Here is a 23,133-nt window from a genome sequence, read left to right as displayed (position 1 = left end):
CTCTGCCTGGCCGCCCCGTCTGGGAAGTGAGGAGCGCCTCTGCCCGGCCACCCACCGGCTGGGAAGTGAGGAGCGCCTCTGCCCGGCCACCCACCGTCTGGGAAGTGAGGAGCGCCTCTGCCCGGCCGCCCCGTCTGGGAAGTGAGGAGCGCCTCTGCCCAGCCACCCATCGTCTGGGAAGTGAGGAGCGCCTCTGCCCGGCCTCCCATCTTCTGGGAGGTGAGGAGCGCCTCTGCCCGGCCTCCCATCGTCTGGGAGGTGAGGAGCGCCTCTGCCCGGCCGCCCCGTCCGGGAGGAAGTGAGGAGCGCCTCTGCCCGGCCGCCCCGTCCGGGAGGAAGTGAGGAGCGCCTCTGCCCGGCCGCCCCGTCCGGGAGGAAGTGAGGAGCGCCTCTGCCCGGCCGCCCCGTCCGGGAGGAAGTGAGGAGCGCCTCTGCCCGGCCGCCCCGTCCGGGAGGAAGTGAGGAGCGCCTCTGCCCGGCCGCCCCGTCCGGGAGGAAGTGAGGAGCGCCTCTGCCCGGCCGCCGCGTCCGGGAGGAAGTGAGGAGCGCCTCTGCCCGGCCGCCGCGTCCGGGAGGAAGTGAGGAGCGCCTCTGCCCGGCCGCCCCGTCCGGGAGGAAGTGAGGAGCGCCTCTGCCCGGCCGCCCCGTCCGGGAGGAAGTGAGGAGCGCCTCTGCCCGGCCGCCCCGTCCGGGAAGAAGTGAGGAGCGCCTCTGCCCGGCCGCCCCGTCCGGGAAGAAGTGAGGAGCGCCTCTGCCCGGCCACCCACCGTCTGGGAAGTGAGGAGCGCCTCTGCCCGGCCGCCCCGTCTGGGAAGTGAGGAGCGCCTCTGCCCGGCCGCCCCGTCTGGGAAGTGAGGAGCGCCTCTGCCCGGCCGCCCCGTCTGGGAAGTGAGGAGCGCCTCTGCCCGGCCGCCCCGTCCGGGAAGAAGTGAGGAGCGCCTCTGCCCGGCCGCCCCGTCCGGGAAGAAGTGAGGAGCGCCTCTGCCCGGGCGCCCCGTCCGGGAAGAAGTGAGGAGCGCCTCTGCCCGGGCGCCCCGTCCGGGAAGAAGTGAGGAGCGCCTCTGCCCGGGCGCCCCGTCCGGGAAGAAGTGAGGAGCGCCTCTGCCCGGCCGCCCCGTCCGGGAAGAAGTGAGGAGCGCCTCTGCCCGGCCGCCCCGTCCGGGAAGAAGTGAGGAGCGCCTCTGCCCGGCCGCCCCGTCCGGGAAGAAGTGAGGAGCGCCTCTGCCCGGCCGCCCCGTCCGGGAAGAAGTGAGGAGCGCCTCTGCCCGGCCGCCCCGTCTGGGAAGTGAGGAGCGCCTCTGCCCGGCCGCCCCGTCCGGGAAGAAATGAGGAGCGCCTCTGCCCGGCCGCCCCGTCTGGGAAGAAGTGAGGAGCGCCTCTGCCCGGCCGCCCCGTCTGGGAAGTGAGGAGCGCCTCTGCCCGGCCGCCCCGTCCGGGAAGAAATGAGGAGCGCCTCTGCCCGGGCGCCCCATCCGGGAAGAAGTGAGGAGCGCCTCTGCCCGGGCGCCCCATCCGGGAAGAAGTGAGGAGCGCCTCTGCCCGGCCACCCATCGTCTGGGAAGTGAGGAGCGCCTCTGCCCGGCCAACCATCGTCTGGGAAGTGAGGAGCGCCTCTGCCTGGCCACCCACCGTCTGGGAAGTGAGGAGTGCCTCTGCCCGGCCGCCCCGTCTGGGAAGTGAGGAGCGCCTCTGCCCGGCCGCCCCATCTGGGAAGTGAGGAGTGCCTCTGCCCGGCCACCCATCGTCTGGGAAGTGAGCAGCGCCTCTGCCCGGCCACCCCGTCTGGGAAGAAGTGAGGAGCACCTCTGCCTGGGCGCCCCGTCCGGGAAGAAGTGAGGAGCGCCTCTGCCCGGCCGCCCCGCCCGGGAAGAAGTGAGGAGCGCCTCTGCCCGGCCGCCCCGTCCGGGAAGAAGTGAGGACCGCCTCTGCCCGGCCGCCCCGTCCGGGAAGAAATGAGGAGCGCCTCTGCCCGGCCGCCCCGTCGGGAAGAAGTGAGGAGCGCCTCTGCCCGGCCGCCCCGTCCGGGAAGAAGTGAGGAGCGCCTCTGCCCGGCCGCCCCGTCCGGGAAGAAGTGAGGAGCGCCTCTGCCCGGCCGCCCCGTCTGGGAGGTGAGGAGCGCCTCTGCCCGGCCACCCATCGTCTGGGAGGTGAGGAGCGCCTCTGCCCGGCCACCCATCGTCTGGGAAGTGAGGAGCGCCTCTGCCCGACCACCCATCGTCTAGGAAGTGAGGAGCGCCTCTGCCCGGCCACCTATCGTCTGGGAAGAAGTGAGGAGCGTCTCTGCCTGGCCGCCCCGTCTGGGAAGTGAGGAGCTCCTCTGCCTGGCCGCCCCGTGTCTGGGTAGAAGTGAGGAGCTCCTCTGCCTGGCCGCTCCGTCTGGGAGGTCTACCACGGAGGCCAGAAGCAATGTAGGGGCTGGACATGGTGGCTCACGCCTGTGGTCCCGGCACTCTGGGGGGCGAGGCGGGTTGATCACTTCGGGCTAGGAGTTCGAGACCAGTCTGGCCAACTTGGCGAAACATGAAGAATACAACAGACAAACCAACTAACCAACTCAATGACAACAAAACAGGTCTACCCTGGAGTCATACTCTAATTTTTTCTATTTTCCTTCCTTTCTGATCCTTTATCCCACTTTCTTTTTCTTCCTCTTCCTTCTCCCTCTTCTTTGTCAAATAGAGGATTGAGTTATTATCACTGATCCATATAAAGTCCCTCTCTCATTTATTTTAACTCCCACCCCCATTTCTATTCCCCGACTTCCCATGTGCAACCTTCCTAATATGTTTGATACGCATCTTTTTGTTGTATGTATTTTTAGAAAATGTTTATTGTTTTTGTATGCAAAAAAAATAAAAAATAATAATAATAAAAAAAAGGTTTAAAAAAAAAAAAGAAATCTCCCCTGCAAAATTATATTCAATCGTGTACGAGTACTGCCCCTTCACACATGCCCCTTCATACTTGCCTTTAAAAAACACCCTTCATTACAGAATAAAAAGAATTTGATAAGCTCGGTGACCTTCTGAACCAAAAACACTTGTCGATATTGAGGTTCCTCCACTGTTGCAAAACACGTTAAATGGTGAACTATTCTTGATTGGGGATTTGACTGTCAAAGAGGATAGACTTCTTATATTTACCACTAAATCTAATATAGCAAACATGCTTCACTTTGGCTAATGGATGGTACTTTTGAAACTGCCTTTTTTTTTTTTAATCACCTGTATACAATTCATGCCCCCATTGAATCTGAAAATTCTAGAACTGATCTACTAGTTTATATGTTAGTGACTGGAAAAAGTGAAACACCTTAAAAATGTTTATTTGAAGATCTGGTAGACTTGGCAGAAGAAAACGGATTTTCATTGAATCCCCGAACCATAATGATAGATTTGGAATGAGGTGCAATCAAGGCTTCTAAAAGTGAATTTCAAAATGTTACGAATAAAGTTTGTTCCATTCAGCCCCAATGCACTTGGCAGAAAATTCAGATGAATGGATTGGCCACACAATACAGCAAGGATGAAAGTTTCAGTTTAAAAGTGCATTGTGGCAGGTTCACGTTATCCCAGCACTTTGGTAGGCCAAGGCGGGAAGATCACTTGAGCCTAGGAGTTCGAGACCAGCCTGGCAAAACATGGCGAAACCCCATCTGTCTCCAAAATACAAAAACACATTAGCCAGACTTGGTGGTGCGTGCTTGTAGTTTCAGCTACTTAGGAGGCTGAGGTAGAAGGATGGTTTGAGCTGGGGAGATGGAGGTTTGAGCTGGGGAGATGGAGGTTGCAGTGAGCTAAGATTATGCCATTGCACTCCAGCCTGGGCCACAGAGTCAGACCCTGTCTCAAAAAAATAAAATAATAAAATACATTTAAAAAATTTAAAAAGCACATTATGATGTCACTAGGGGAGGGTTGAGAAAAAAAATAAAGGTATTTTTTATATGCATTATAGGTATGGTGGCTCACTCCTGTAATCCCAGCACTTTGGGAGGCTGAGGCGGGAGGATCATTTGAGCCCAGGAGTTTGAAACCAACCTGGGCATCATGGTGAAACTCCATCTTTAAAAAAATTTCTTTTTATTTTTAATTAGCTGGGCATGGTTGTGTGTACCTGTAGTTCCAGCTACTTGGGAGGCTGAGGTGGGAGAACTGCCTGAGCCTAGGAAGTTGAGGTTGCAGTGAGCTGAGATTGTGCCACTGCACTCTTCCTGGGTGAAGTCAGAACCTGTCTCAAAAAAAGTGCATTATTTTTCTTTTTACAGTGCATTATTTGCCTGCATTGGCATTTCTTCCAGCTGATGATATTCCAGGAGGTTTTTTTTTGTTTTTTATTTTTTTTGAGATAGAGTCTAACTCTGTCACCCAGGCTGGAGTGCGGTGGTGCTATCATCAATGTTCTTCATGATGACGGCTTTGCGTCCAGAGTAGCTTCCAGCCAGGACAAGCACCACCTTCCCAGGTTTCATGAACTTGCCCATTTCGGCAGCAACCACTTGGGCCTACAGCAAAAAGCCCGTCATGGTTTTTGACTGATCTTAAGACTTAGGTTGTTTGTCGTGGTATTTCAGATGACTGCAGTTATATAAGCTATTTTTTTATGAATACACCTTGTCTGCTCATAACTTATACCTGTATGACTGTCATTAGTATACCCGAGTGTTTATGCTTGCAAAATATGTATGTTGTTTTTGCCTATTTTATCATGTAAAGGGGCCTATGAAGTGTTCTGCTATGTTTTTATGTTTCTCAAATAAATCCCCCTTAAAAATGTAAATAAATATCTTTAAAATTTTTTTAAAATTCCTTTTTCCAGAATTATATTTTTGGGATTTTGGTCTTTTGGGATTTCAACACTCAGGATTATGCCATTGAGGATTGTGTCTTTCGGGATTATGATTGGCTCCTGTCCTAAACATTACTTCCTAAATGTGGCACAGAGATATTATCAGTGGAGATACCCAGAACACTGAATCTGGGCACTTGTCACAGCTGGGTAGGAAACTTGGAATTGCCATACTCTATGTTTAAAGATTACAAAGTCTGATTAAGCGCCAAAAAGAATTTTTAAAAATGTTAGTGGTTCAGTTTTCACATTTAATATGTTGCATCATTTGTTTCATTCGTTCATTAACAAGCATTTGTTGAGCACTTATTGTGTCAAGTATTTCCCACTCTTCGTATTCCACTTGCTAAAAGCAGCTTTTTACAGTCTTTGTTTCTTAGGCATTTTGAGGTACGTTCTCAAAGTGATCGTAGTGGTGATTTTCTGTACTTCCTACTCAAAATGTGCTCAGTGGGCCAGCAGCATTGGGAACATCTTGTTAGAATTGTAGAATTTCAGGCCCCATTCCAGACCTATTGAATCAGACCCCTTAGAGTGAAGCAGGATATTTGCGTGACCTCTTCATGGGAATTGTGACAGGCGTACCTTGTTTACTCAGCCTGCCACTCTCAACTCCTTGTGGGAAGGAGCATGCGAATGAACAAAGTGGGAACTGGAGTGTACAAGCGCTGGAACGAGCTGACTGCCTTGGTGCTTGCAGGACTCAAGGCCATGCGGGCCTCAGCAGCAGTATCCAGGGGGCAGTATCTGCGTCCCTCCAAGCCCCAGAGGGCACGTTACAGTTCTCTTTTAGCTTTGCCATGCCATCCGCGAACAGCTTAAGTGTTAGCAGCTCAGTGGGCCCTTTGCCTTTTTGAGTGAGGTGCTGCCCTCTGCCAGTGAGGGCAGAGGGCCAGTGTGACAGCCTTTTGTATCTGCACACATGGCTCCCGTGCTCTTGTCCGGTGTCCAGGAAAAATGAGGTCACAGGAATCAATTGAAGAATGGTAAATACAGGGGATTTTATTGCCGATGAAAGTGACTCTTAGCAGGAAGGGGAGCTGAAAAGGGGCCGGGGGTGGGTAGATTATCTTCCTCTGAAGTACAGCCATCTCCAGCCGAATTCTTCTCTGAAGTTACGCCATCAAGCTATCCCTCTGAAGTCAAGCGGCTTCTCTCCAACATCCAGCCGCTTCTCCTCCCTCCCAGCTGAGTCTGGGGTTTTTATAGGCACAGGATTGGGTGAGGTGGGGCCATGAGTGGTTTAGGAAAAGGCACCATTCCAGCGGGAAAGCAGGGATGTAAGTTCTCACTTTGGGCTGCAGTTTCATGCTTTTCTGTTTGAGGGTAGGGTTTCGTCAGAGACCGGTCCCTTTCTGCCTAGAATTTCTCTGCCCCTCTGTCTATATCAATAGTGGTTTTAAACAAAATTTATTTTGAATTTTTCTTTCATTATACTGGTTAAAGTTGAAACAAGAATGTAAACTCCATGATGACATAGACCTTGACTGTTTTGTTTACTGTTGTGTGTCTAGCACCTAGCATCAGTCCTGTGTTAGGTGCCTGATAAGAATTTGTTGAATGAATCAATTAATATCACGCATTTGAAGTAAATTTACTTGAATAAATTTAGAGAATGCCTTTGCAGTTTGTATTTATCAGATATATTCAGTGAAATCAATTCATTTTTTAAAAAACTTAGGTTTTTTGTTTTTTTTTTTTGAGACAAGATCTTGCCCTGTCACCTAGGCTGGCATGCAGTGGCATGATCATGGCTCACTGTAGCGTCAGCCTCCTGGATTCAAGTGATTCTCCTACCTCAGCTTCCCAAGTAGCTGGGACCACAGGCATAAGCCACCCATACCTGGCTAATTTTTAAATTTTTTATAAATACGATGTTTTGCTATGTTGCCCAAGCTGGTCTTGAACTCCTGAGCTCAAGTGATCCTCCTGTCTCAACCTCCCAAATTGCTGGGATTACAGGCGTGAGCCACCATGCCCAGCCCCCAAAAACTTTTTTTTTTTTTTTTTTTTTGAGATGGAGTCTCCCTCTGTTGCCTAGGCTGGAGTACAGTGGCACGAGCTCGGCTCACCACAACCTCTGCCTCCCAGTTTCAAGTGATTCTCCTGCCTTAGCTTCCTGAGTAGCTGGAATACAAGCGCCTGCCACCATGCCTGGCTAATTTTTGTATTTTTAGCAGAGACGGGGCTTCACCATGCTGACCAGGCTGGTCTCAAACTCCCGACCTCAGGTGATCCGCCTGCCTCGGCCTCCCAAAGTGCTGGGATTACAGGTGTGAGCCACTGCGCCTGGCCTAAAAACTTTTATTAATACCTGTTATGTGTCAGGTACTATTCTAGGCATTGGGTATACAATGATAAAAAAATATATATATATGTCAAGGTTCATATCCTTATGGAACTTTTAGCTGGAGAGAGGGAAGAAAGACATTTTAGCTGGAGAGAGGGAAGAAAGACCATAAACTGGTAAACTAATATGTTAACAAAATAATTGCAGATAATAAGTGCAGTAGTCCTGTGAGGGTATCTGGGGGCATGAAGGCCAATACTTTTAGCTAGGTTATGTGGGGAGGCCTCCTAAGGCCTAAGACAGTAACGATATGAAGGAGACCAGCCTTCAAATAGCCAGGAGAAGAGCACTGTAAGTAGAGAGAGCAGCAAGTATGAAGGGCTTGAGGAGGGAATGAGCTAAATATAATTTGTTCATTCATTCAGATTGTTAACATCCAGATCAAGTTACTTCATTTAGGCTTGTCCAGTGCAGTGATGCTTACAACTAATTGATCACAACCAGTTATAGATGTCTTTGTTTCTTCTCGACTCACACTGCTTCACTTCACTAGCCTTAAAAATTTTTAAATTACTTTATTTAATACAGAGAAGATAAGACAATGTAATGCTGCTTTGTGAGTGACGGGGAGGAAGTACTTTTAGTGATAGCAGTGAATCAAAGCACAAGATCATCAGTAGTCGACTTCATTGCCCAGTGTTTTCAAAGTCCCCACGTGTGTCAGTTATTCTTTAGTGAAGTAGACGTGACAGTGCTCGTTGGCTGTGATTGTGAAGCTTGACTGATAATACTGGGATTTTGAGATCAAGAGGCTAGAAGCCAAGATGTTTGAAATATGTAAGGTCAGCTGCCTGCTCTTTCTTCCTCCCCTACGAGTGAATCAACACTTGCTTTCTAAGTTTTTCTTCTCTATCTCTTTCTCTATTGTTAGTTTCACTTCCTACTCCTAAAAATTCTGAGCTTTCAAAATCATATTTATCAGGAGAAAAAGGAGACTGAAAGAGCTTAAAATGGGACACCTCTGGCCAGGCGCAGTGGTTCACGCCTGTAATCCCAGCTCTTAGGGAGGCAGAGGCGGGAGGATAGCTTGAGCCCAGGAGTTCAAGACCTGCCTGGGCAATATAGCAAGATCGCATTCTCCACAAAAAGGAAAAAAAAAAAAAAAAAAGGGATACCTCTGAAAGACGTCGTAATTTGGAATTGTAACATGAAAACCTAAGGAAATTTTTTGCAATTATTTAAACTGTATACTTGTCATTGGTGTTATCCAGTCTTACAACAAACTATCAGAATTTTACTTTTGCAATTTTAATAGAGAAGTCTCTGCATCCTAAGAAATGTAAAGAAAAAGAACAATAAAGACTTGGGGAACTTTTAAATTTCATCGTCTCTTGGGGTGTGGAGAATTTTGCAGGGAATAATTCCTGCAAATCCTACACCTTCAGATTGATACCCTCAAAGGACACTAAACCACGATCCTTTTTGAAGGAAGGATAAAACTGTATTTACTGTATACAATTCTAGGCATTGGATTTAATATATGATGTATTTCACTAAGGTGGCCTCAGTGGATACTATCTTAAGCTTCTTTCTCTATGTGCATATCTTTAGTGACTCAAGGCATCAATATTTTATTCAGGATGTGTAGATAAGATATTTTTGTAATTTAATGGAAAGTCTCATGTTTAATGGGTTGGAATTCTGTTTGTTAGCAATTAAATACCTAAGTATATTAAGTTTTTAGGGTTTAGGGTTTTGCCAACAGTAATGTGTTTTGCTTATAAGAGCTCCCCTTTTCTATCTTCTTTTTAATAGCAACATTATGACAACAGAGAAGAGTTTAGTGACTGAGGCCGAAAATTCACAGCACCAACAGAAGGAAGAGGGTGAGGAAGCCATAAACTCAGGCCAACAAGAACCTCAACAGGAGGAATCTTGTCAAACAGTAGCCGAAGGAGATAATCAGTGTGAACAGAAGCTGAAAGCTTCTAATGGAGACACTCCTACACATGAAGACTTGACCAAGAACAAGGAGCGGACATCAGAAAGCAGAGGCCTTTCACGACTATTCTCCTCGTTTCTCAAAAGGCCCAAATCTCAGGTGTCTGAGGAAGAAGGCAAAGAAGTAGAGTCAGATAAAGAAAAAGGTGAAAGAGGTCAGAAAGAGATAGAATTCGGAACCAGTCTTGATGAAGAGATCATTTTAAAGGCCCCGATTGCAGCTCCTGAACCTGAACTCAAAACAGACCCATCTTTGGATCTTCATTCATTAAGCAGTGCAGAAACACAGGTAAGGATGTGTGGATATAGGAGGTGGGCAAAGGAAGGCAGGTTATACACTTTATTTTTCATTTAAGAGTATTTGGGCTGGGTGCAGTGGCTCACGCCTATAATTCCACCACTTTGGGAGGCCGAGGCAGGCGGATCAACTGAGGTCAGGAGTTCGAGACCAGCCTGGCCAACATGGCCAAACCCTGTCTCTACTAAAAGCACAAAAATTAGCTGGGCATGATGGCGGGTGCCTGTAATCCCAGCTACTCAGGAGGCTGAGACAGGAGAAGTTTGAACTCGGGAGGTGGAGGATGTAGTGAGCTGAGATCGTGCCACTGCATTCCAGTCTAGGTGACAAGGGCGAGATTCCATCTCAACAACAGGAAAAAAAAAAAGTACTTGGTTTTATTTCTTACTAGCTAGTTGACTGAGGCATTGATAGTGATAAGTAGCATCATAAAGCTTTATAGTTTCTACTCTATTTTTTTTTTTTTTTGAGACTGGGTCTTGCTCTGTCACCCAGGCTGGAGTGCAGTGGTGCGATCTCGGCCCACTGCAACCTCCCTCTCCTGGGTTCAAGCTATTTTCTGCCTCAGCCTCTTGAGTAGCTGGGATTACAAGCGCTGGCCACCATGCCCAGCTAATTTTTGTATTTTTAGTAGAGACAGGGTTTTGCTGTGTTGGCCAGGCTGGTCACAAACTCCTGACCTCAGGTAATCTGTCCACCTCAGCCTCCCATAGTGCTGGGATTACAGACGTGAGCCACCATGCCCGGCTTATAGTTTCTACTCTGAAAAAATTAATGTAGTCTTTGGAAACTTACTTTTTAAAAAGATACTTACACTTTGTATGTATTAAAGGGTCTTGCTATTTTGCCCAGGCTAATCTCAAACTCCTGGGCTCAAGTGATCCTCCCACCTCAGCCTCCTGAGCAGCTGGCATGACAGGTGTGCACCACCATGCCTGTCCATTTACTGTTTATAAATCAAAGAATAGAAGAGAAAAAAAAAAGCATCAAATGAATGTGTTCAGCCCATATATCATTTTATTGTAATAATGGAACAAATTGAAGATTTTTCATGAGAGAGGAAAAGAAAAGTGAGATGGTTTAGAGTTCATTTTTGTGGAATTATTAGGAACAGGACAGTTATTAGCAGATGTGGTTCTTTTATGTAAATCTTCCTAAAAGCTGTGTGATGAATTCAAGCCCTTTGAAGATATGTGATAGATTCAAGTCATGTCTACCTTATTTTGATCATCTTCTTTAACTAGGTCATATTGCCACAGGGTATAAGATATAGATGAGGAAGTCTAGCTCTTTCTATCACCTGTGTAACGTATATTAGTCTGGGGCCTTAATTGTGACATAATGTTGTTAAACTAAACATGAGTTGTGAGTTTATTTGTCCAAAAAAATGGGAAAACATTAGTACTGTAACTCAGACTATTTTCTAAGAATGTCATTTATTTTCAGCCTTACCATTACAAATTAAGAATTATTTTCAAAGTCTTCTTATTTCTGAAGCACGTGAATATTATCTGCATTGTTAAAAGTGTAAGTTCTTCTAGAACTCTGACAGTGTTGGGGGGAAAAAGTATAAGTCCCCCATGTTTCTATTATAGGTCTGAGATTTGGACTCCATAGTTTTATTAGAGTCTTATTAGAATATTACATGTATTTCTAGAACTATTACTTGTGTATTCAAAGTGCTGAGGGTAAAATTTAGGATAAAATTATAATTACACACTTGCTATTAGTGAAGGTTGAAAACAAGATTTACTATATTCTGTAATAGTTAAGATGCAAGCTATGGAATCCGACTAGAGGGTTCAAATCGAAGAAAAGTGACACTTTTCACTTCATCGGTTTCCTCCTCTGTACAATGGGGATAATAATATCCACCTCATTTGGGATCGAAAGGATTAAAAGAGTGAAACGGGTAAAAGCTCTTAAAACATTGCCTGGCATTTAATAAATACTCAATGAATGTTAGCTAGTAAATAAACACAAACAGTAAAGGCAAAGAAACCATTCATATCTTAATACCATTTTATTTTAGGAATACCAAAAGAATTAAATTACATTATCGGCCGGGCGCAGTGGCTCACACCTGTAATCCTAGCACGCTAGGAGGCCGAGGCAGGCAAATCACAAGGTCAGGAGTTCGAGACCAGCCTGGCCAACATGGTGAAACCCTGTCTCTACAAAAAATACAAAAAATTAGCTGGGCGTGGTGGCGGCCACCTGTAGTCCCAGCTACTCGGAAAGGCGAGGCAGGAAAATTGCTGAGAGCTGAGATCGCGCCACTGCACTCCAGTGTGAGACTCTATCTCAAAAAAAAAAAAAAAAAAAATTACATTATCTTTCAGGAAGCCTGGTACTTTTAAGAGTTTTTCAAATTTCCTGCCTGCCTGCCTGCCTGCCTGCCTGCCTTCCTGCCTTCCTGCCTTCCCTCCCTCCCTCTCTTCCTCCCTCCCTCCCTCTCTTCCTCCCTTCCTCCCTCCCTCCCTCTCTTCCTCTCTTCCTCTCCCTCCTCCTTTCCCCTCCCTCCCTCCCCCTCTTTATTTATTTTCTTTTTTTCTTTCTTTCTTGACAGAGTCTCTCTCTGTCACCCAGACTAGAATACAGTGGTGCTATCATGGCTCACTACAGCCTCAACCTCCTGGGCTCATGCTATCCTCCCATCTCAGCCTCCTGAGTAGTTGGGACTACAGGTGCATGCGACATGCCCAGCTAATTTTTAAATTTTTTGGTAGAGATGCTCTTGCTTTGTTGCCTAGGCTGGTCTGGAACTCCTGAACTCAAGCAATCCTTCTGCCTCAGCCTTCCAAAGTGCTGGGATTACAGGCGTGACCACTGTGCCTGGCCTCAAGGGGTTTTTAACTGCTTTTTTCTCCTTCAGCTTTATGTAGGGGAAAGTCCATATCTTGTTTTAGTTAACATTTGAATCAGAACTTGTCTTCGTACTCAAGTTGACACAGATGATGGACAGTTAATTTTAGATGTAACTAAAATCTCATTCATTAAGATTTAATTCAGAATTGAAATAAATTGTCCGTAGGTTATTTGTCTTCATGTGGAGAAAAAGAAACGATATTGTTAATAAAATTTCAAGGAGATATTATTTAAAAGAACAAACTATTTTAGGCCTTTTGGAAACTAATATTTATAGTCAAAACCTTGTGGATCAGAGCCTTCTGGATAAAGGTTTACTTGCCTAATCATATTTCTGTATATGTAATAGGATTTTATTTAAATGGTCCTTTTTTGCCCAGAATTTTTTAAAAAACGTGTTTGCTTTATATTATAAATATATAAATATATATTTATATTACATTTAAGTATATAATATATATATAAATATAGGATTGTACCAGTCTTCATCCAGAGTAGCTTGGATTTTTTGGAAGGCTATGTAAATTTTTAATGTTTGTTTATTTATTCATTCAACAAATATTTATTGAAAACCTACCATGTGTGCCAGGCCCTAGGCTGGATATACCTTGGTAAATAAAAACTGCAATATGGTGAAGAGGTTTAAAATCATGGATTTTGGGGCTGAGTGTGGTGGCTCATGCCTGTAAGTCCAGCACTCCAGGAGACTGAGGTGGGAGGATCACTAGAGCCCCGGAGTTCGAGACCAACCTGGGCAACATGGAGAAACACCATGTCTACAAAAAATTAAAAAAACTAGCTAGGCACGGTGGCTCTCCTGTAGTCCCAGCTACTTGGGATGTTGAGGTGGGAGGATCACTTGAATCTGAGAGGTCGAGGCTGCATTGAGCCATGATTATGTCACCGCATTCCAGCCTGGGTGACAGAGTGAGACTCTGTCTCAAAAAAAAAAAAAAAAAAAAAAAAAAAATCATGGATTCTGAAGCCAGACTGGTATGTGACTTATTAATTGTATGATCCTAGGCAAGTTACTTAATTTCTCTGGCCTCAGTTTTACAACCTGCAGGCCAGGTACTATTATCCTGGCTCTGTCAAGTGGGGATATAATAATAGTACCTGCCTTGCAGGGTAGTTATGAGGATTGAGTGAGTTCACATAAGTAATTTTCTTAGAATAGTAACTGGCCCATTGTAATTGTTGTATAAATGTTTGGTATTATTATTATTATAAAACAGACATGATTTCTACCCTTGTGAACTTTAATAGAGAAAACAAAAAAGTAGTAAATACAAACAATTATTTATTGTAATAAGTTATGACGGCACCAGAGTACTGATATGAAAGACAGTAGAGTGGACATAGATAGATAAGATAGCCAATGAAGGGCCTTCCTGAGGTTGCAGTGAGAGGGTCGTGAAAGATTGGAAGGAGTCTTTTAGATTACTTCCAGTATTTAATGCAGGAGTCAAATAATTAATTCCTTTTTCCTAATTGTCAACCATGCATTTTTTTCTTTTAATTGTTTTCCAACGGTTACACAAGGAAGTAACATATTCTTTTAAAAGAAAATAATTAGTCAGGTTTAGATAAAAATATGTCAGTAGTTTTGTTGTGTTGAAAGTAAAAGTAAAAATGTATATGCCGGCCGGGCACGGTGGCTCACGCCTGTAATCCCAGCACTTTGGGAGGCCGAGGCGGGCAGATCATGAGGTTAGGAGATCGAAACCATCCTGGCTAACACGGTGAAAGCCCGTCTCTACTAAAAGTACAAAAAAATCAGCCGGGCATGGTGGCGGGCGCCTGTAGTCCCAGCTACTCAGGAGGCCGAGGCAGGAGAATCGCTTGAACCCTGGAGGCGGAGCTTGCAGTGAGCCGAGATCGCACCACTGCACTCCAGCCTGGGCTACAGAGCAAGACTCCGTCTCAAAAAAAAAATGTATGCCAAAAATGTTATCCTACTTATCGGTTATTATTTGGGGATAATTTAAGATTGTACCAGGAAACTCTTCCTTCGTTGAATCTTCTTTGCATTTAACATGATTAATATTGGGTAGAAAGGCGTTAACTGGTAGTTAAAATTTTTAGCCTACTACATGTTTGCTTAATGATATAAAATTGGTCCCAGGCATTTCTCTTAGAATTAAAATTAATTTAAAATTTAGAATATGTAACAAGTCACATCTTATTTTGCAGTTTGTAAGGCTACCTTGCTAAAATTGAGGAGCATGGGCAGAGACAATAACGTTTTTGTTAAACTTTAATAATAACCATGTAATGGCTTGGTCAGGAAGAATATATAATGCTGAGGGCAATGGATTGGTATCCTCTGGTTTACCTGAAACCTTCATTTATTGGTTTGATGGGATTCTACCTGAGAAGTTTTAATAATAGCAAAGTCTTTAAGTCATTTGGGGGATCATTTTTTTTTTATAGAAAAATAATTATTTAATATTAATGTCACCTATATTTGTTTTAGTTCATGCATTTATTGGTAAGATTATTATAGGTAAAAGCATATACAGCATGTTTTGTGAAACGTCTTTATTACTGACTTGGCGATATCATGGATATGTAGCCTGCTCAGGAAGAACTCAGAGAAGATCCAGATTTTGAAACTAAGGAGGGAGAAGGACTTGAAGAGTGCTCCAAAATAGAAGTAAAAGAAGAAAGCCCTGAATCAAAAGCAGAAAGAGAATTAAAAGCTTCCCAAAAACCAATCAGAAAACACAGGAACATGCACTGCAAGGTTTCTTTGTTGGATGACACAGTTTATGAATGTGTTGTGGAGGTGAGTATGTTTTCATTTCCAACAATCAGAACTCTTACAGATTGTTTCATCTGGAGTTGGGTGAGTGGTGATTTTGCCCACGATAAGACTCACTTTAGTGATTATTTCTTTTTTCTTTTTTTTTGAGACAGAGTTTTGCTCTTTCACCCAGGCTGGAGTGCAGTGGCATGATCTTGGCTCACTGTAGCCCCCAACTCCCATGTTCAAGTGATTCTCCTGTCTCAGCCTCCTGAGTAGCTGGGATTACAGCCATGTGCCACCACGCTGGGCTAATTTTTTGTATTTTTAGTGGAGACAGGTTTCACCATATTGGCCAGGCTGGTCTTGAACTCCTGGCCTCAAGTGATCTGCCCATCTTGGCCTCCCAAACTGCTGGGATTACGGGCATGAGCCACTGCGCCCGGCCTCTAATGATTATTTCTGTGGATGGAAGTATTAATGGTGATTTTCTGGAGGTGGGATTATGGGAAGATGATGAGTAAGTCTTTAAGTCCAGTAAATGCCATTTCTTAAAATTTTCTATTTTCTGAAAGAATAAGTGATTGAATCAGGATTGAAGAAAAATATCAGAGTTATTCAGTTACTCTTTTTGCTCCTTCAGGGCAAGTTGACAATTTTTTTTTTTTTTTTTTTTTTTTTTTTTTTTGAGACGGAGTCTTGCTCTGTCACCCAGGCTGGAGTGCAGTGGTGCGATCTCGGCTCACTGCAAGCTCCGCCTCCCGGGTTCACGCCATTCTCCTGCCTCAGCCTCCAGAGTAGCTGGGACTACAGGCGCCCGCCACCACGCCCGGCTAATTTTTTGTGTTTTTAGTAGAGACGGGGTTTCACCGTGTTAGCCAGGATGGTCTCGATCTCCTGACCTCGTGGTCCGCCTGCCTCGGCCTCCCAAAGTGCTGGAATTACAGGCTTGAGCCACCGCGCCCGGCCAGAGCAAGTTGAAATTTAAAAAAATCTACTAACTATATATTTTTCAAACTAGAACAATAGTTGTTTATTATGATATGCTTCATATATAAGCAATTGTAATTGTTACTAGTAACAGCTTTTATTGACAAAGTGTATAATTCACATATATGTGCAACAGATTATTTATTTATTTATTTATTTGTTTATTTATTTATTTGAGACAGGGTCTTGCTTTGTTGCCCAGGTTGAAGTGCAGTGGCGCAGTGACAGCTCACTGCAGCCTCAACCTCCTGGGCTCAGGTGATCCTCCCACCTCAGCCTCCTAAGTAGCTGGGACTACAGGCACGTACCATCACACCTGGCTAATTTTTTTTTATTTTTTGTAGAGACAGGTTCTCACCATGTTGCCCAGGTTACTCTTGAGCTCCCGGGCTCAAGCGATCTGCCTGCCTCAGCCTCCCAAAGTGCTAAGATTATAGGCATGAGCCACCACACCCAGCCTTATTTCTTAATCACATTATTTATGTGCAAATGCAAATATCTTCAATCACAAATCATCTAAAATATTACGCTATATTTACTAATAGGTCTTCTTTAAGTTTAAAAAGGAAATCAAGAAAGATGTAATTGTACTTTGAAACAGGTACTATACACCTAACTAGAGACTCAGGGTCTGCTTTTTCTGCTTCTTGCACTAACTAATTTAGAGATGGGGAAAGCTATTTTACACCTATTCTTCCCATTCAGACCAAGATCTCTTATATATGAAGCCCTTGGGGACAGATGTGTTTTAGAATTCAGAATATTTTGAGGCTGGGCACGGTGGCTCACGCCTGTAATCCCAGCACTTTGGGAGGCCGAGGCAGGCGGATCACGAGGTCAAGAAATCGAGACCATACTGACCAACATGGTGAAACCCTGTCTGTACTAAAAATACAAAAATTAGCTGGGTGTGGTGGCACGCACCTGTAGTCCCAGCTGCTTGGGAGGCTGAGGCAGGAGAATCGCTTGAACCTGGGAGGTGGAGGTTGCAGTGAGCCGAGATCACACCACTGCACTCCAGCCTGGCGACAGAGTGAGACTCCGTCTCAAAACAAAACAAAACAAAAACCAGAATTCAGAATATTTTGGAGTTTAGCAAGGGAATAAGTACATATTCTGCATATTTTATAATACACCCAGCAGTGTCTGTAGCAGCACCCACGTGATCAAACATAGTATTTCTATGGTAAAATATATGAAGATTCATTCTGAGATGAATAAATGAAGATTATAAATAGCCTCTTTACAGTTCAAGTCAAAATTTGCCATTTGGATTTTAGAATTATGAATAAGGGATTAGGGAAAATACATGAAGCATTTTCAAATCATCTTCTGTCATTTAGAATGAAAACATGGGAGAAAAAAGAAGAAAATGATCTGATACAGATGAGTTAAGACTGACAGTGAATGAACATTTATGTGAATTATTAATAGTCATTAAAAATAACTCATCTCATTGAGAGGAGGACATGTCATATATGTTTGCCCAAAAAATTCTAATTTTTTGAAGTATTTTCATATATATTTCTCAGAAGACATTCACATATGTGATTATTTTTAAACAATTCCAATAAAGAGGTAGGATGAGTGTAAATATTCTTATCATTTCACAGCTGAGCAAACTAATGTTCAGAAAAGTTAATTGAATCTACTCAGCTTGTTTAGCCAGTAAATGGAGGAGCCAGGACTTTCTGACTAAATCCCAGTCTTTAAGTTAGGTTATTTTCTTCCTATAAATAAGAGTAAAAGAACCCAAATTTGGGAATGGTTTGACTTTCTGGGTTAAGAAACATTAAGAAAATGATTCCTAGCACCACTGAAGGAGCCACTCCAACAGGTATTGTCTGTTGGCTATCTAGAATTTTACTTTATTCATTTTTCTGAAAGAGATTGTAGGGAGTTGAGGCATAGCTCATTTTCTTTGGGACATTTGGTCTGAAAATGATAGAGTCTAATGATTTCCACAGCCACAATTAAATGTCACTCTGGACAGTTGATTCAGTAATTTAAGTAGTCACGGTAACTGACAGTTGCTCATAGCCTGCTACAGGATATATTGCACCAAAAATAAAGAATGTGATGTGTAGGATGGAGATGGGGAATATGAGATGGAAGGAAGGTAGAATTTTGCTTTGAATTGTAACACAATTTCCAAACTAGTATATGTGTATTACATATGTAAACTGACAAATTGAAGAACAGGAATTTTATAAATCATATTTTCTGCTTAAACTATGTGGCCACCTGAAAGTTTGTTGGTAACCAAAGATGAAAGAAGAAATCGGAAAGTGACATTTTATTTTATTTCATGATAGATGTAGAAATAAGAAGAAACCTCACTTTAGCCTGGGAGTTCAAAACCAGCCCGGGCAACATATTGAGACTCTCTCTACAAAAAATTTTAAAAATTAATCGGGCATGGTGGTGCACATCTGTAGTCCGAGCTACTCTGGAGGCTGAGGTGGGAAGATCACTTGAGCCCAGGAGGTTGAGGCTGCAGTGAGCTATGATCAGGCTACTGCACTCCAGCCTGGGCAACAGAATGAATCCCCATCTCTTTTGGGAAAAAAATAAAAGAAGAAGAAACCTCAACTCAACTAAGACACGTATATCTTTGCAGAAACATGCTAAGGGACAAGATTTGCTTAAACGAGTATGCGAGCATCTCAATCTTTTGGAAGAAGACTATTTTGGTCTAGCCATTTGGGATAGCGCAACCTCTAAGGTGAGGAGACTGCTTGCAATTTAAGAAGCTGACAAAAAATTTGTTTTAATTCTTTTGTTTTTAAGAATGTATCTATACCTGCTTCTCTAAGCCAGTGTTCTTAGAGTTATGCCTGTCTACTCTTATTTCTTAGATTTTCCTGCTATTTTTCTTCTAGAATTAACATTTTAAAGGAAAGACCATTGCTGATGTATTCTTTCATCGTTGAAATAAAGTATATATTGTATGTTTTTAAAAGGCAAGGAAAGTAAAGAGGTATGATGCACTGATTAGCAAGTACTGTAGATGTCAATAACTTAATATATTATGCAATTGGTATTGTATCTAATGCATAGGAGGTTTATAACAATATTTGTTGATTGGATGATCTGTTATTAATATTATAATGAGATATAATTAAATATAATTATAATATATAATTATAATTTGAAAGCAGCATTATGAAACAGAATAAAATCCCAATATTATTGAAACAGTCATAACGATGAATCTGACATTTCCTCCAATCTAAAAGGAAACCAGTTGTTAACTTTTGAAGGAAGTGAAAGAATGGACTTGGAGGAGAGAAGAAAGGTTAAAAGGCAGGTATTTACCTCAGCGCACTTGAATTATTTCCTGGCCAATTAATTGAAAATTGCAAATATTTAACATAAATCTAATAATGAAAGCTTTAGTCCAGTTTAACAAGTATTTGCAGGTGCTGTACTAGATGATATGGATGCAGCTGTGAATAAGGTAGACATGGTCCCTGCCCTCTGGAACTTCCAATTTATTATGAAGATAACATTAATTACTGGTTTGATGAGTGCTATACAAAAGGAAATACAGGTTGTCAGGGGAGAGTATGGCCCGGGAAGTCTCCTCTGGGGAGGTGATGCCTTAGCTAAGAGAGACCTGAAGGATAAAATGAACAAGTGAGATGGAGAGAGAATGGCTTGTGTAAGACCTGGAGTTGAGAGACTGACATTTCAGGAACTGAAAGCCATCTAGCCTGGCTGAACATAGGATATGAGGAATAGAGTAACAGATGAATCTGGAGAGGTGTACGGCCAGGTTGGGGGGGTGGGTGTAAAGTGGGGGATCCTGGAGAAAGTCTTGTAGACACTGAATTTAAGCCATTTAAGTTCATCCTTTCTCCAAGATGATTTCAGTTTATTAAGAAAAGTTGAAGGGCAGCAGACTTTAACATCTGCAAATTGTAGATTAGGTTGTGTGAGTTAGATAATGCAAACTAGAAGACATGGAATTATCCTTTGCCTAAACAAAATCTATTTGTAGAATATACCTAGTTGTTTACAAAAATTTGTTCCTTCTGTGAATGACTACTAACTTAAACAGAACTATGAGCACTAGATTAATATTATTCTTTAAAGACTTAACCTTTACTTTGTCTCCCTTAGGGCTCAAACTAGCCTGTACTGGTAAATATAGCTAATATTTGAGTACTGTACATTTCAATATCATGAAGAGAGTAAATCTCAAATGTTCTTATCACAAGGTCAAGTATTTGAGGTGATGGATAGTTTGATTCATTTGATTTAATCATTTCACATTGTATTAAAAAATCATAACATCACTTTCTGCCCCATAAATATATACAACTATAATTTTTCAATGAATAATTTTAAAAAGTCTAGCCTTAATTGAAACCACTATTTCCCATTAGTAAGGGAACATTGAAGTTAATTTAAAAACAAAACAATGCCCTCAAAACTACAGTGAAGAACTTTCTACAACTGTAAGCTAGAAAATTGTCCCATGAATTGGCAGGGCGTGGTGGCTCACGCCTGTAATCCCAGCACTTTGGGAGGCTGAGGCGGGTGGATCACGAGGTCAGGAGATCAAGACCATCCTGGCTAACACAGCAAAACCCTGTCTCTATTAAAAATACAAAAAATTAGCTGGGTGTGGTGGCGGGCGCCTGTAGTCCCAGCTACTTGGGAGGCTGAGGCAGGAGAATGGCGTGAGCCTGGGAGGCGGAGCTTGCAGTGAGCCGAGATTGTGCCACTGCACTCCAGCCTGGGCAACAGAGCGAGACTCCATCTCAAAAAAGAACGAAAATTCTCTGATGAATCAAGGGAAATACTCTGAAAAGTGTTTTATGTAAGCTCAGTGAGATAATTTTGATTCCCAGAAATTGAATGGTTACATTGTGGGGAAAAAACCCAGATTGATTTGAGAATAATTAAGAATCCTTTAATTTGGCATGTAAAGTCACCAAGTACGTACATGTTTAATATGGCTGGAAATTTTTTTTCTGTGATCTAAGCATACTTACATTTCTAGAAGCTGGCTCATCTAAAGCCATTCAGCAGAAGAAATAATTTCTGCTTACAGTTGAGCTTCTAGGGCCCACGTTGGGACAAAAGTTTTCAGTTACACTGAAAACTTTTCACTATTGTTGGGATTTATATTCTGTCCTGTCACCAAGTTTATTTTCTTTCTAGTGGTTTTCACTTTTTATTTTTTTGAGACAGGGTCTCACTCGGTTGCCTATGCTAGAGTGCAGTGGTGCGATCTTGGGTCACTGCAGTCTCTGCTTTCCAGGCTCAAGCGATCCTCCCACCTCAGTCTTCCAAGTAGCTGGGACCACAGGCACACACCACCATGCTTGGCCAATTTTTAAATTTTTGTATTTTATAGAGACAAGGCCTCACTATGTTGCTCAGGCTGGTCTTGAACTCTTGGGCTCAAGCAATCCTCCTGCCTCAGCCTCCCAAAGTGCTAAATTACAGGCATGACCCACTGTGCTTTGCCACTATTGTAATTAGTTTTTGTTTGTTTGAGATGGAGCTTCACTCTTGTCACCCAGTATGGATTGCAATGGTGTGATTTCTGCTCACTGCAATCTCCGCCTCCTGGGCTCAAGCGATTCTCCTGCCTCAGCCTCCCAGGTAGCTGGGATTACAGGCATGCACCACCATGCCTGGCTAATTTTTTGTATTTTTAGTAGAGATGGGGTTTCACCATGTTGACCAGGCTGGTCTCGAATTCCTGACCTCAGGCGATTCACCCGCCTTGGCCTCCCAAAGTGCTGGGATTACAGGCATGAGTCACTGCACCCAACGGTAATTAGTTTTTAATGAGCAAATGTTAAATTGCTTTATTTATGTTCACTTATATATTTATGTGTAAAGTGTTGTTAAAAGTGCTTAATATAAAAGCTTAATAACAAAGTACAAAACTGGCTGCGTAAGAAAAGGGCATTATTGTCCCTGTAAGTATTTTTGGAAAAGAAAAATTGGCACCTCTGAATCATAATCTGGCTTCATCTTACCTGATAGTTTGTAAGAGCCCCTACTGGGGAAGTCAGTGGGCAAGTGAATCCTGGGAAAAATTGGCCTTATCATAGTCAGGGCATCGGCAGGTCTGTATGGACCAGGTTCTTATAGGACATCCAGTGGGAATATCGTCAAAGGGAATGGGCTACTCTATATTTTATGCTTCTAATTTTATCATGGTCAACCTCCAGCTCAGAAGTAAGTCAAAACAGAGTGTTGTTGTTGTTTTTAATTTTAATTTTAATTTTTATTTATTTATTTTTTTTGAGACGGAGTCTCCCTCTTTCACCCAGGGTGGAGTGCAGTGGAGCGATCTCGGCTCACTGCAGGCTCCGCCTCCCCGGGGTTCACGCCATTCTCCTGCCTCAGCCTCCCGAGTAGCTGGGACTACAGGCGCCCGCCACCTCGCCCGGCTAATTTTTTGTATTTTTAGTAGAGACAGGGTTTCACCGTGTTAGCCGGGATGGTCTCGATCTCCTGACCTCATGATCCGCCCGCCTCGGCCTCCCAAAGTGCTGGGATTACAGGCGTGAGCCACTGTTTAATTTTTATTTTTAATTAAAACGAGAGTCCTTAGCTGATCCAAGAAGCAGAGCATGGAAGGGAAAGTAGGAACTTCATTAGCACAGGGCCCAGGTAAATCTTGTACAAAAATGAATCTGGGGAAGATTCACCTTAGGATTGTCAAGTTAAAGGGTCAATACAGTAGCAAAAACACCTTAGTGATGGCAGGCCTTCCTTAATATGCTGTCTCTTGGCTGGGTGTGGTGGCTCATGCCTGTAATCCCAGTACTTTGGGAGGCTGAACTGGGTGGATCACCTGAGTTCGTAACCAGCCTGGCCAACATTGTGAAACCACATCTCTGCTGAAATACAAAAATTAGCCAGGCATGGTGGCACATGCCTGTAATCCCAGCTACGCGGGACGCTGAGGCATGAGAATCGCTTGAACCCAGGAGGAAGAGGTTGCAGGGAGCCGAGGTCACGCCATTGCACTCCAGCTTGGGAAACAGAGCGAGATCCCGTCTCAAAAAAAAAAAATACTGCTGTCTCTTAAGTCACAGTTGTCTAGTCTGGATGGGTATC

At 43.7% G+C, this 23,133-nt stretch overlaps 1 protein-coding gene across 50 annotated transcripts in view; it reads left to right on the top strand.

Moving 5' to 3' along the window:
* The window catches only part of EPB41 (erythrocyte membrane protein band 4.1), a 230,018-nt gene that overhangs the window by 97,062 nt on the left and 109,823 nt on the right, over window positions 1–23,133 (top strand). For 25 of the 50 annotated variants that reach the window (XM_063631399.1, XM_063631395.1, XM_063631388.1 and 22 more), the window contains exons 2-4: window positions 8,954–9,428; window positions 14,881–15,093; window positions 18,662–18,766. In XM_063631399.1, coding sequence (XP_063487469.1) covers window positions 8,961–9,428; window positions 14,881–15,093; window positions 18,662–18,766 — 786 coding nt within the window. In that variant the 5' untranslated portion in view covers window positions 8,954–8,960. The remainder of the gene's footprint in view (window positions 1–8,953; window positions 9,429–14,880; window positions 15,094–18,661; window positions 18,767–23,133) is intronic. The other 25 variants (XM_063631410.1, XM_063631416.1, XM_063631394.1 and 22 more) reach the window with 6 other exon arrangements.

Source organism: Symphalangus syndactylus, chromosome 22 (assembly GCF_028878055.3).
Source record: "Symphalangus syndactylus isolate Jambi chromosome 22, NHGRI_mSymSyn1-v2.1_pri, whole genome shotgun sequence".
Taxonomy (NCBI): domain Eukaryota; kingdom Metazoa; phylum Chordata; class Mammalia; order Primates; family Hylobatidae; genus Symphalangus; species Symphalangus syndactylus.
This window is presented reverse-complemented; position numbering and strand designations above follow the sequence as displayed.